The sequence below is a fragment of the Arvicanthis niloticus genome, chromosome 22, assembly GCF_011762505.2.
Source record: "Arvicanthis niloticus isolate mArvNil1 chromosome 22, mArvNil1.pat.X, whole genome shotgun sequence".
NCBI lineage: Eukaryota > Metazoa > Chordata > Mammalia > Rodentia > Muridae > Arvicanthis > Arvicanthis niloticus.
In genome coordinates this window covers 47,488,229-47,501,007 of record NC_133429.1, presented here as the reverse complement: position 1 = coordinate 47,501,007, position 12,779 = coordinate 47,488,229, and the positions used below count along the sequence as shown (strand labels likewise).

The 12,779-nt window shown below is 44.6% G+C and overlaps 1 protein-coding gene across 1 annotated transcript in view; it reads right to left on the bottom strand.

Moving 5' to 3' along the window:
- Positions 1-10,270: 10,270 nt before the first annotated feature.
- Lrig3 (leucine rich repeats and immunoglobulin like domains 3) overlaps positions 10,271-12,779 on the bottom strand; it is a 48,977-nt gene continuing 46,468 nt past the window's right edge. The window contains exons 17-19 of the mRNA XM_076920388.1: positions 12,399-12,542; positions 12,033-12,302; positions 10,271-10,830 (exon numbers count right to left, since the gene is read on the bottom strand). Coding sequence (XP_076776503.1) covers positions 10,586-10,830; positions 12,033-12,302; positions 12,399-12,542 — 659 coding nt within the window. The 3' untranslated portion in view covers positions 10,271-10,585. The remainder of the gene's footprint in view (positions 10,831-12,032; positions 12,303-12,398; positions 12,543-12,779) is intronic.

Here is a 12,779-nt window from a genome sequence, read left to right as displayed (position 1 = left end):
TTCTTGCCTAGCTATTAGCTCTATCTCAGTCAACTAAGATGGACTTTTCCATCTTATGTCAGATGCTTTGTGAGTGAGCCCCAGAGCCCAGCTTCCCTCTCCCTCTCCCTCTCCCTCTCCCTCTCCCTCTCCCTCTCCCTCTCCCTCTCCCTCTCCCTCTCCCTCTCCCTCTCCCTCTCCCTCTCCCTCTCCCTCTCCCTCTCCCTCTCCCTCTCCCTCTCCCTCTCCCTCTCCCTCTCCCTCTCCCTCTCCCTCTCCCTCTCCCTCTCCCTCTCCCCCTCCCCCTCCCCCTCCCCCTCCCCCTCCCCCTCCCCCTCCCCCTCCCCCTCCCCCTCTCCCTCTCCCTCTCCCTCTCCCTCTCCCTCTCCCTCTCTGTTTCTCCCTTAGTAAATAAGTTGATCCAAAGTCCTTCCATGATATCTTTATGTTAATGATTTCTAAGCTCATAAAGTCATCCCAGATTCATATACCTGACTGCCAACCTGACATTTCCATTTGAATATAATCAGAATTCCTGAGTTGGTCCAAAGCTGAGCTAACATTCTCTACAATAAACCTCAGTGTTCTACGTTGTCCCCTGCCTGACATTAGACATCTTTCCATCTTTATAGGCAAATGGCTTACTTCCAACACTGTCCACTTTAGTCTGTTATCAAGACAGCCATAGAGTTAACATGGTTAAATACAAACTTAATGTGCACAAGGCCTGGCTCATCCCCTAGTATTAAGCAAGTGGCTATTAATACATGTCTTCCCTTTGATCAAAACTCTTCAGGTATATCCATATTCCACAGAGAAAAGACTAGATTACTGTCTGAGGGTTTCATTGCTATGAAGAAACACCATGACCAAAGAAATTTATATAAAGGTAAATATTTAACTGGGGCTGGCTTAGAGTTCAGTCCATTATTATCATGATGGGAAGCATGGCAATAGGCAGGCAGACCTGGTGCTGGAGGAACAAGAGTTCTACATCTTGTTCCAAAGGCAAACAGGAGAAGGGTCTTTGCTGCACTGAGCAGAGAGCTTCAGCACCCGGAGCCCTCAAAGCCCGACCACACAGTGAGACACTTCCTCCCACAAGCCCACACCTCCTAATGGTACCACTTCCCATGGGCCAAGTGTATTCAAACCACCACCATTACTTCTTCTTAATGCCCTGTTGTAGATTCCTGTGCTTCTACAACTCTTTTCTGCCTTGGACTCCATATACTAGCTGCCTGTTCCTACGACAACGGTGTACTTATAGTTTGTCTTAAGCATTGAGTGCTGTCCCCTGACATGAACACCTTTCTTAGGACAGAGGGAGTCTTTCTAGTCATCTTATATAATGTTTTATTCCCTACCGCTGATATGGCAATATTTGTCACTTTGTAGCATGCCACATAACATTCATTTGGCTTAATTTCTTTACTTCACCATACGCTGAATGATGGAGGTGAGTTTTATTTATTTGGTCATTACATTTCTGCAGGTGGTACAATTAAAAAGTACTCAGTGCACTTTAAATAAAGATTAGACAACTTAATACATTTCAAATCGTAAGTTTCTTTCACCCTGATGAGGTGGTTTTCAGATCATTCCACTTCATCTGTGTGTCTCCTGCCCCTGAGTTTTCTTACCTGTATCTCTGTAAACATATAACCTCACAGATCCAATTTTCATCTAGTGCAGTGGTTCTCAACCTTCCAAATACTGCAACCTTTTAATAGAGCTCCTCATGCTGGGGTGATCCCCAACCATAAAATTATTTCACTGTTACTTCATTGTGGGGAAAAAAGTGAATGGCCATCGAGCAGGCACCTGCAGGCATGAGTTCTCTGTTGTGTTGTGGGCCCTCTGTCACGGCTCAGAGAGGCAGGAGCTTGTGGGATCTTGACTGAGTTTGTTCTGCATGACACTAGGCAGGGCGGGTGCTGGGCTGTGAGAGGCTGGGGTGCCCCCAGGCAGGGAGTGAACTCAGCCTGATTCCTGGGGGCTCAGAGCTCTTGAGTGGGGACCCCCAGGCCTGGTGGTGGCCAAGGGCTGATTGGTCTCAATTCTGGGGCTCAGGGAGCTCTGGGAGGCCACAGCAGACTGGAGATGAGGAATGAGCTGGTGCAGCAGCTGGCCCACACAAATGACACCTCCCATGGCTAGAACGCAGAGAAGTCCTCCACAATGGCAGCAGGATGGCAGGCCCCCCAATAACATGAGAAAGTCTGGGGTTCCAAGAGGTTTATTGACATGGCGGATGAGAGTTGAATCTGGATGTGCACCCCACACTTAAGGGGGGGGGTAACCTGACTTAAATAGGGAGGGAGAGTGGGAGGAGGGTCACTTAGTTAGCTATGCCCTCTGGCCTTTAGGTAACTCATTAATGTGGAAATCTCTTGAGGCTGAAGCCTGTGGTCATGCCCCCTACCTGTGTAGAGTGATAGAAACTGTGCCCTTTCCCCACAGCCTTGAGCAGGCCTAGGATCTGTTTACCACAATAGACCAAACAACAGTAGGACCTGAGAGGCATTGCATTGCCCGCCTTGGCACCCTGCATTCTGCTACAGGAGCTAAGAAGAATGGACCGCCTGCTGAGCTTGCCTTGACCCCTCCTGGGCTACTATCTTCTCACCCAGCCCCTGGGCTGAACTGAGAAGAAACTCTGAGGTGGGGTGGGGGGGGCTTCCCCTTTATATGTGAAAGCAAAATATTAAACTTCAGGCCTTGATCAGAATACGCTGTCTTGGCCCCATGCTTCTCTCGAACTCCATTCCCCTTTTATTCCCAGCCTTCCTCTCAGGTGAACTCGGTTACCCGTAGCTGCTGGTGGCTACAGTAAACCTCTTAGGGTGGGGCTGCATCTTTTGTGACTGAATGACGCAGGTTTAATGGAGTTCCATGCCATGCATGTGTTAGGAGCTTGGATTCTGGGAGCCAGGCAGAATAGATGCCCGTCTTTTGCAGGGTCTCTGGGCTACTTCCAGCCAGCGCTTCTACCAAAACCAAAGACCTCTTTCATGGCCCCACATTTCATAACTGTAACTGACATGCAGGATATCTGATGTGTGACTCCCAAAGGGATCCTAATGCACAAGTTGTGAATCACTGATCTAGTGGCTTTCTACCCTCTTCCTTAAGATTCTGCATGGCAAATGGGCGAAACTTGAGAATATCATCTTGAGTGAGGTAACCCAGAGCCAGAAAGATACTTATAGTATGTACCCACTTATAAGTTGGCATTAGCCAGAAAGTGCAGGATAACTATGCTACAATCCACCAACCCAAAGAAACAGGGTAATGAGGAAGGCACAAGGAAGGGATGTGAATATCACTCAGAAAGGAAAACAAAATAGTCATCAGAGGTGGATGGAGAGAGGGACTGGGTGGGAGACGGCATGGGGGGCTATGAGGATGGAGATCAGCTGTGGGTAAGGGTGTGCGAGAGGGCTGGGAGTGAGAATAGAAATCAGTGGGGGGGGGCATCTCTGGGACCAGCTGGAGACCTGGGATGGGGTAGGCTATGGATGTGACTATACCTGAGACTGCTAGCAGCTGGGGATATGGAGACTGAAGTGGATACTTCCTGTAGCCAGGCAGGACTTTGAGGGGGGCATTAATCCATCCACAAAGTCTTCAACCCAAAATTTTTCTTACCTTCAAGACATGCAGGATTAAAGATAGACCAGAGAGTGAGGGAACAGTCAACCAATGACTGCCCCGACTTGAGTCCCATCCCATATAAGACAGTCAACCCTTGACACTATTAATGATACTAATGATAATCTGCTATGTTTGCAGACAGGACCACAGCATAACTGTCTCCTGAGAGGCTTCACCCAACAGTGAATGGAGGCAAATGCAGAGATCTAGTCAAACATCAGTCGAAGCCCAGGGAGTCTTGTGCAAGAGTTGGGGATAGAAGTGAGCAAGCCCGCCGGGCGGTGGTGGCACACGCCTTTAATCCCAGCACTTGGGAGGCAGAGGCAGGTGGATTTCTGAGTTTGAGGCTAGCCTGGTCTACAGAGTGAGTTCCAGGACAGCCAGGGCTACACAGAGAAACCCTGTCTTGAAAAACCAAAAAAGAAGAAGAAGAAGAAGAAGAAGAAGAAGAAGAAGAAGAAGAAGAAGAAGAAGAAGAAGAAGAAGAAGAAGAAGAAGAAGAAGAAGAAGAAGAAGAAGTGAGCAAGCCCAAGGGGTCTGGGATGCCATAGGAAGACCCAGAGTCAACTAACCTGGGACCATGAGGGCTCACAGAGACCGGGCCATCAACCAGGGAACATGCAGGAGCTGGACCTAGACCCCTACACATTTATAGCAAATGTGCAGCTTGATCATCATGTAGGCCCCCTGGAAAGTGGGGCAGGGCTATCTCAGTCTCTGTTCCCTAACATTAGATCCCTTTCCCCCTACTTAGACAGCATGGCTGGGGCCTCAGTGGGAGATGATGTGCCTAGTCCTGTTGGAACTGGGTCCCAGGGTAGAGTGGTTCCCAAGGGGGTTTTGCCTTCTCCTCAGGGTAATGGGGAGGGATTTGTAAGGGTGGGACTGGGAGGAGAGGAAGGAGGGGAGCTGTGATCAGGATGTAATGTGAATGAGAAAATATTGGGAAAAAAACCCACTCTATGCTTCTAGACTTTATGTTCTTTTTCTAACAAACAGCCTACTGGCATTTCCACTTAGTGTTTTAACAAATCCCTCATACAATATCAAGTAAAATCTTATACCCCTTCGTCAACCTTATCGAGGCCTTCTGTGCCATGGTTAGTGTACTATAACCCACCTAACTGCAAAACCTACAGCTCTGGTCTCTTCTTCAGCTGGTACTCACTGTCTGCTTCCAAGTAGGAGCCCCTGCTTGGTCAGCATGGGGCTGTGGGTCCTCCCTTTAAATTGAAACCAAAAAAGACAAATATGTATACATATAGGTGTTCATGCATGCATATATGTGTGTATGTTGTTTTTATGAGACATAGTCGCACACACAAAAATGAGACAGGCAGTGGTTGGTGAGATGGTTCTGCAGGAAAAGGCACCTACTGACAAGTCACAATGACTGAGTTCAATCCGGGGCCTAATGGGGTAGAGGAAGGGAAGTGACTCCCATGGGGTATCCTCAGATCCTACTCATGCACTATCACACACACACACACACACACACACACACACACACACACACACACACCACAGTCATGTGAAGCCACTTTTCCTAGAGTAACTGAACACATCTGTTTACCCCTGATACAATGCGTCCAAACTGAGCTTCCTGGAGAGTGGGCCATATCATCTACAGCATCGGTTCTCAACCTTCCTGATGCTGTGACCCTTTCATACAGTTCCTCATGCTGTGGCGATCCCCAACCGTAAAATGATTTTTGTTAATAATTTGTAACTGCAATTTTGCTACTGTTATGGATTGTATAAATATCAGTGTTTTCAGATGGTTCTTTGACCCTGAAAGGGTCAAGAGCCTTGGGTTAAGAATCACTGATTTAGAGAATATTTCAAAACAAACAAACAAACAAATAAACAGCGGTTTGAACAGAGTTCCTTTGATTTCTGTTACTATGACGAAATACCGAGGCTGGGAACTTATAAAGAAAAGCAGTTACCTTGGGGTTTGGAAGCTGAAGGACATACTGCAGGGTCTGGTGAGGTGGCAGATGGCACCAAGGCTATAGGAGCAGGTGTAGGAGAGGATCACAGGGCCAGAGAGGAAACCTAAGCACAGGGGTGGCAGCCTGGCTCTTTTAAGCAACCCTGTCTGTGGGAACTCACAGGTCTCACAAGAGCTACTAAATCCCTTCTGAGGATGTCTCCAGTGACTCAGTTGTCTTGCACTGGGCCCCACCTTCGAGAGCCCCACCATCTGTTACCATACTCAACACCATGCTTGCCACACATAGGCCTGTGGGGACCGTTCCACAGCTGACTCATAACAATTTCACATATTTATTTATTTTTGTAGAAACCTCCCTATTGGCATACAGATAGACTCTATTTAGTGTTTGCCATGCATCACAAATGGCTTCATGAACACTACCTTCTTGGAATTTTCTCCCAGTGGCTCAGGAGTGAGAGGAAAGAAGCTATCATGGTTTCGATAAAGATAAAATCATAGTCTTGGTCCTGGAGAGGCTTGCCAGGGGGAGCCATGAGGAAAAGCAACTTGGGTGATAATTGTTTCTGTTCAATTAGGAGTTTGAGGAAATATTGATTGTAAGAGTAAATATTTATTTGAGAATAAATATCATGGGGCTGATGAAATGGCTTCACAGGTAAAGGCATCATCAACTTGCTGTCAAGCCTGATGTCTTAATTCTATCTCCCAGTAAGCCTGGTGGGAGGAGAGAACCACCTACTGTAGGTTGTTCTATAATATCCATTCCTATTCTGTAGCACACACATGCACATGTGCACTTGTGTGCACAAGCATGCACACATATGTTCACATGTGCACACATACACAAATGTAAAAGGAATACATGTTATAGCCGTAGCATATAAGTCAGCTCTTAGCTACTCAATTCGAGTTTCCTGAGACAAACATGAAATGGTACTCTGCACAAAGGTGGTGAGTGGGCAGGCACGGTGTGCTGAGGCTCCTAAGAACTGCAGAGTTGAAAGGCTGAGGGTGCCGTGGAGATGGGATGAGGGCATGGATCACCTAGTTACACTATAACTAGGATTTTAAAGTTAGCTATGTGAGGATTTTAGCAGGGATGTGATCTCTTCCAATCTGCGTTAGAAAACTATTTCTGGTCATTGTGAACACCTTGCACGGTGTACAGAAAGGGATGAGCCTTGCTGAGTCTCTGCTGCAAGAGACAGATAAGAGTGTGAACTCCAACTATGCCGTGGGATGCCAGGGGAGGCAGGTCAGACCTTGAGAAGTCTCAGCAGGAAAAGTGAGGGCTGACAGGTAAACAGGGAAAGCTGGGCTGGGGTTGTTCTGCAATTCGAATGGAGAACACAGATAAAACAGCTAAGGCTGCCTGCCGCACTTCTCAAAGTTCATGGGACACTTCCAGGTTACTGGGTGAGGAAGTAAAGGTTTTATATACTAAATCAGTGCTGTCGATCGAGGCTTACTGGGCCAGAGCATTAGCATTCGGCCCTGATAAGTTAGCTAATTGAGAAACTCTTACTGTCCATCAACTCATCTGCTCATTTTCACCTAACCCGGGAGAAATACACAGCTTCGTACATAAAGGAAGCTGGGTACGGGAGTAAATCAGTGAGCTGCCCAAACTCAGCTGAACTGGAGACAGGCCAAAAAGGCCACATGTAGAAAGAACAAACCACTAACAGGCCTGGGGATGTAGCAGTCTGGAAACACCTAGCTCAGTTCTGCATCTCACAAACCTACCACAAACCAAACCAGCAACAAACATAGCAACAAAACCACTCTGCAAAACCATGATAAACAACAATAAATGTAAACAAACCAACTTCATTAAAACCTTGATAACCTCGTGGTGACAGTTGCTGTTGTCTTCCAACTGGACCTAAGACTTTAATCCTAATAAATAAAACAGTCACTCATGAGGCCCAGTGAAGATATGAAACAGAGAAAATAATTGTAATTGTAGACAAAACCTAAGCACTGACTTGTAACAGCTGTGAATTGCTTTCATTCGTAGGGATCTTTAATACTGTAAATGTGTGTTGGTTAACCTTTTCTTCATCCCTAAGTATCTTATATATGATACAGAATTGAAGACCAAGAATTCTGATCCTTAGCATTAAATCAAGTGATTGGGAAAGAAAATGAATCAGAACTTTGTACAATAAGGATGGATTGATCAACTATGTAAAAATGAAACTTTTTTTAATCAAAAGGTTCTTTATCCAATATAGAATTTCTTAAAAAAAAAAATAAAAAGGCAAATGACTCCAGATATTGGGATAATTCTGTAAATACACATGTACAAACCCTCTAGTCTATGAAAAGATTGTACCAGCTGCTTTTAGGTCACGATTGAAATCTCTCAGAGCCTGTGGCCATACTCTTGTGTTACAGACTTAAGGAAGGCCTTGCAAAAAAAAAAAAGAGAAGCCCTGGTAACCAGATATTTCTGGAGTACTGAAATGATTTAGTTCATGAAGGGACGGGCCTCTCTTTAGAGACTTGTTTTGTTTGGGAGGGATGGGGCATGTGTTCAGCGTATTAATAGTATGCTATTTTAAAAATACATGTTCCAAATTGTCCTATTGCACAAATCTCATCATTTCAGATCCCATGGTCAGAGAAGACGGAGAGAGCAGTCTGCAAGGATCCACTGTCCTCAGTCTTCTGAAACATAGCAGCACTGCACATCCGTGTAACACCGGCTGCGTGTTATTTCTCTCACATTACCAAGATAGTATGGAGACCAAACAACTACGGAGCATGTCTGTGCATCATGTGTGCATCTGGTGCCTGTAATACCAACAGCGGTTGTCAGCACTCCCTGGCATTGGAGTTAGACCACTGGGAGCCAATATATGGGTGTTGGGAACTGAACTCAGGCCCTCTGTGAAATCAGCAAGGGTTCTTCCCTGCTGAGCTGTCTTTCCAGCACTGGAATCTAGTGTTTAAGCTTAAGGTGCTGATTTAAACTTTTGTACTGAAGTTAGAAAAGAAAAATTACTTTAAAAGATGTTCTTAATTAAGAAGTCTGCATTTGCAGTACTTTGGATAAGAATGCAGATGAATTCACAGTAAGATTTCAAAAGTCTGACAGTCTAATAAAGCCCAAGCATGGGAAATCACTTTTCCTAGTCACTGGAGGGAAACACTTCCTGTCTTAGACTCAGGTTATGGCCCCTGACTCTCAATAGAGATGGACACAGCGCAGGGAAACCTTACCTCCGGTACGTCTTCTCGGAAGTTCTGCTTTTCCATGGGCTGTTTTCATTTTACTTCCAAAACCTGAAAATGACTGATATCTACACCCTCAAGTTTTGTTTTCTGAGTTTTTTTTTTTTTTTTTTTAAATATAGTATGCTACACTAACTCTTGTTATGACAATTTATCTTAGGCCAGAATGTTTTCTTTAAACGGCATATACAAACCAGTGTTTCCCAAGAACATATGTCCAGTTTCATCACAAGAGTCTTCCAATGCAGTAAATTTATCTATCCTGTATGCTTGTAGCCATATTATATAGTGTTGACAATCTGCTCATTCGTGTATGCATGAGCTTAACATGTAATAGTTTCCCTGATACTCTGTAACAGTCTCCCTGACTATGTAACAGTCTCCCTGATACTATGTAACAGTCTCTCTGATACTTAGTAACAGTCTCCCTGATACTATGTAACAGTCTCCTTGATACTCTGTAACAGTCTCTCTGATACTTAGTAACAGCCTCCCTGATACTATGTAACAGTCTCCCTGATACTATGTTACAGTCTTCCTGATACTATATAACAGTCTCCCTGATACTATTTAAAACAAACACCTTAAATGGCCGAAGGTTTTGGAGTAACATGTTCAGTACCTTAAATTCCAACCAGTTCAGTACCTTAAATTCCAACCAAGTAGAGCTGAAATGGCAAAGTTAGGAAAATATATTCATTAATAAGACATTACTTCAGAATACCTTCAAAGCCCTGTGCACACTCAGCCACACTGCTATGTGTGCACCCACAACCTCTCTTGAAGACCAGTAATCAAATCGCTATGTGTATTCCACTAAGCTCAGCATAGTGGGATAACATCCCTTAGCAACTGTGGATGAAATTTGACCTTCACCGTCTCCCTTTCCACTTCAGAGACACAAAACAAAGAGCCCCCTAGTTAGAACACAAGCCATGGTGGATGAGAAGCTCTTGGAATAGACATTAGGTACCAGCCCACAAAGCATAAGCTTCATTAAGGAAACATGGAGCATAAAGTCACCTAAGCTACAGTGGTGGCCAGACTGCAGCAGCAGAACTTTCTGTTTGTGAAGTTAGACATACACCTCTGATGGCTGTGAGCGACTCCTTCTCATGCAGTGTGCTTGGCTGTAGACCACAGATGTCAGTCTGTCTGTTAACACAGCAATCCGGGGAGGCCGGTGGAATGGGCTGTTTAGCTGTCCTTTGATATTGTACTTTACTATGCTAAATATAACTTTCAATTCATTTGAGATGTGATAATTTGAATGAGTTAGGTCTAAAATGCATTGGAAACTATTATGGTATAAATGGGGTGTGGCACCAAATGGCACATTTTATTAACTCGATGTGCAGAATAAAAGGGAGCGAGTGACCGCTACTCAGAAAAGCGTGTTAAGACGGGATTATTGAAAAGGCTTCAGTCCTCATGCTCAATAAAAAGAAATCTGGCTTTATAAAAATACATAAAATAGTCATGGATTCATACCATTAATTTACATATGATATTTTCATATAAAACAAAGTTATAAAATATTTTTAAAGACGTATTTTTTTATATGAAAGTTATTCCCCGGTGTAAAATTTTTATAATGTTTTGTAATTTTGGTTCATCTATATAAATAAAGCATCTTTTTTTTTCCTTTTTAAACTTTGTAAATCCATTTAAAAACATAGGATTCTGTCTCTTTTAAATAGAAGCCCAGCTGAGGTAGTATGTGGAAGCTTTTCTTCGGTCCCTTCCAGTCTATGTGTCCGAATCACAAGGCTGGTGGTCTGGAGTCCTGTAAGTGTGGAATATCTGTTGATAAGTACACCTGTGATTTTCTTCACGAAAATCTGTCCTTTCTTTTTCATCTTCTTCTGACTCAGAGTCCAACTCTGGTGAGGAAAGTGATTTCCCGTGACAGGACCTCGGCTGACAGTCTGGTGGTTGTGCGAAGCTTGAAAAGGCATCCAGGTGCGGTCTCCTCACAGGTTTTCCGAAGGTTCCTGAAAGAAAAGACACCCCATAAGTGCATAGGTCCTTCTGCTAGCACATACATGAACCTCGAAAGGGACAAGCGTGTTTCTGTGAGCACGATAAGCTTCTCTGTGAGTCCCTGTTCAGGTGCAGGTCCTCCCTGTGAATGGACTATTTTCAGAATCCAGCACAGAACAGCTGCACACCTGCTTATATAAAACCACCAAAGAAATGCATCCCTTTTAATGTTTTCACACGGCCCTTAGTAACATTAATCACCGAACAATGAAGTTCCTGAAGTCTATCAATGGAAAAATGCCCCCGGAGCCTCTGTTTGAGGATTTGTGAGCCCATGATTCTCCATGAAGGAGGACCTCACAGTAGGGAAGTGGTTCTGCCAGATAAAGCAATAGAGTGGGCATTCTTTCAAGACTCTGGTCCTGCCCTTTCTTCACCTGCAGCAAACCATCACCCAATTAACTAAAATTCCTTCCCTAGTTCTACAAAACATACTTCATTTTTTTTTCCTTCAGGGAGGTATATAAATAATCATACTGGGACAAAGAGTAAAATTTCTTAAACACTCAAGTAGAATGGTTTGGAATTCTTCTTTAAAAAAACAAACCAAGAACATAAAAACACACCACAGCAGGTTGAGGCTTGTTTTTTTTTCCTGATTGCGTCACTCCATAAAAAGAGCATCCTCTCTCTGTTCTTCCCTCCAACGGTTCTTATACATGAGACCAAAAAAATTCACACTCTACCCACGATGCTAGCTGCTGTCTGAATGCGCTGGCTTGTGCCTCAGCTGAAGGTCATCTTGCTTGTCTGAAGCTAGGCTAGGTAGAATGTTGCTTTCCCGGCCTCCACTGTGAGTTCAGTCAGAAGCCACGAGACATATGAAACCACAACCATGCAGAGTATACAGCTCCACCCCTCAGGCTGCCAGGACCCAAAACCACTTTTTCCACATGGCTGACAAGCTCAGCTCCTAAGTCATTCTCCAAACTCCTGTCTCCTACCCGCCTCACACAGCATGATCCAGAAAGCTCCTGGGCTTAGGTACAGATGAAATACATAACCCACACGCAATTCCCACCCAAGTGTATTTCAGAAACTCAGAGGATTTAGAACTCACAGGATCTCACAGTGACATTAGGAATAAAACGACTGTCCAACGCTTTGAGTTTAAGTCAGAGAAGTAAGGTGATTCCCAGCTTGACAAACGTACCCATGAAAGAGTTACTTGAAGTAACTGATCCTGGTTCTGGACTTGTACTAAAGTCCACGGAGGACTTGTTTAGACACAGAGTCTGAATTGCATGTCCCTCGTTCTGAGAGTACGTGGAGTTCATAAGCTTTCTGGAATGTGGCCACGGGATGCTCTTGAGGGTCCGTTCACAGGGTTCCTCTGAGGGATGAGCACATGAGAAGCAGTCCTTCTTCGTGTAGCTGGATTCACAGTGGTCCATTAAAGCAATCCTTGGGTCAGAACTGCAACCTTCTCAAGTAGGGTTCCACAACAAAAAGAGACAGAGTTAGCATGCCGAGAAGTCTTCCCAGGAAACAAAACTGTATTCAAGCAAGAAAACCATACCTGGAAGATAAACTTCAAATGGATCTGGGCCATATAGATTCCCCTTCAGATACACAGGGCCCGTGGAGCCCACGAATGGACAGAGAAACGGATCAGGGGCAGTTTCCACATCAGCTTCACTGCTGTCATCAAAATGGCAGGTCCCTTTAAAACACAACCCTACGTCAGTGAACCAGCTGTATTCAACACTCTCTGAGTCTGAACTTTTTGTATTTATAGAAGAAAACTGGGCTAGAATATGATAAGAAAGAAAAAGGACATGCACACAGGAACTTTTCAAATTTCCTGTGGCCTGTGCATCGGGGCTTATAACTGCCTACTCGAGCTATCCTTGGTTCAGAACTGTAAATATTTCAAGTTAGGATCTACCAGTTCAGGGCA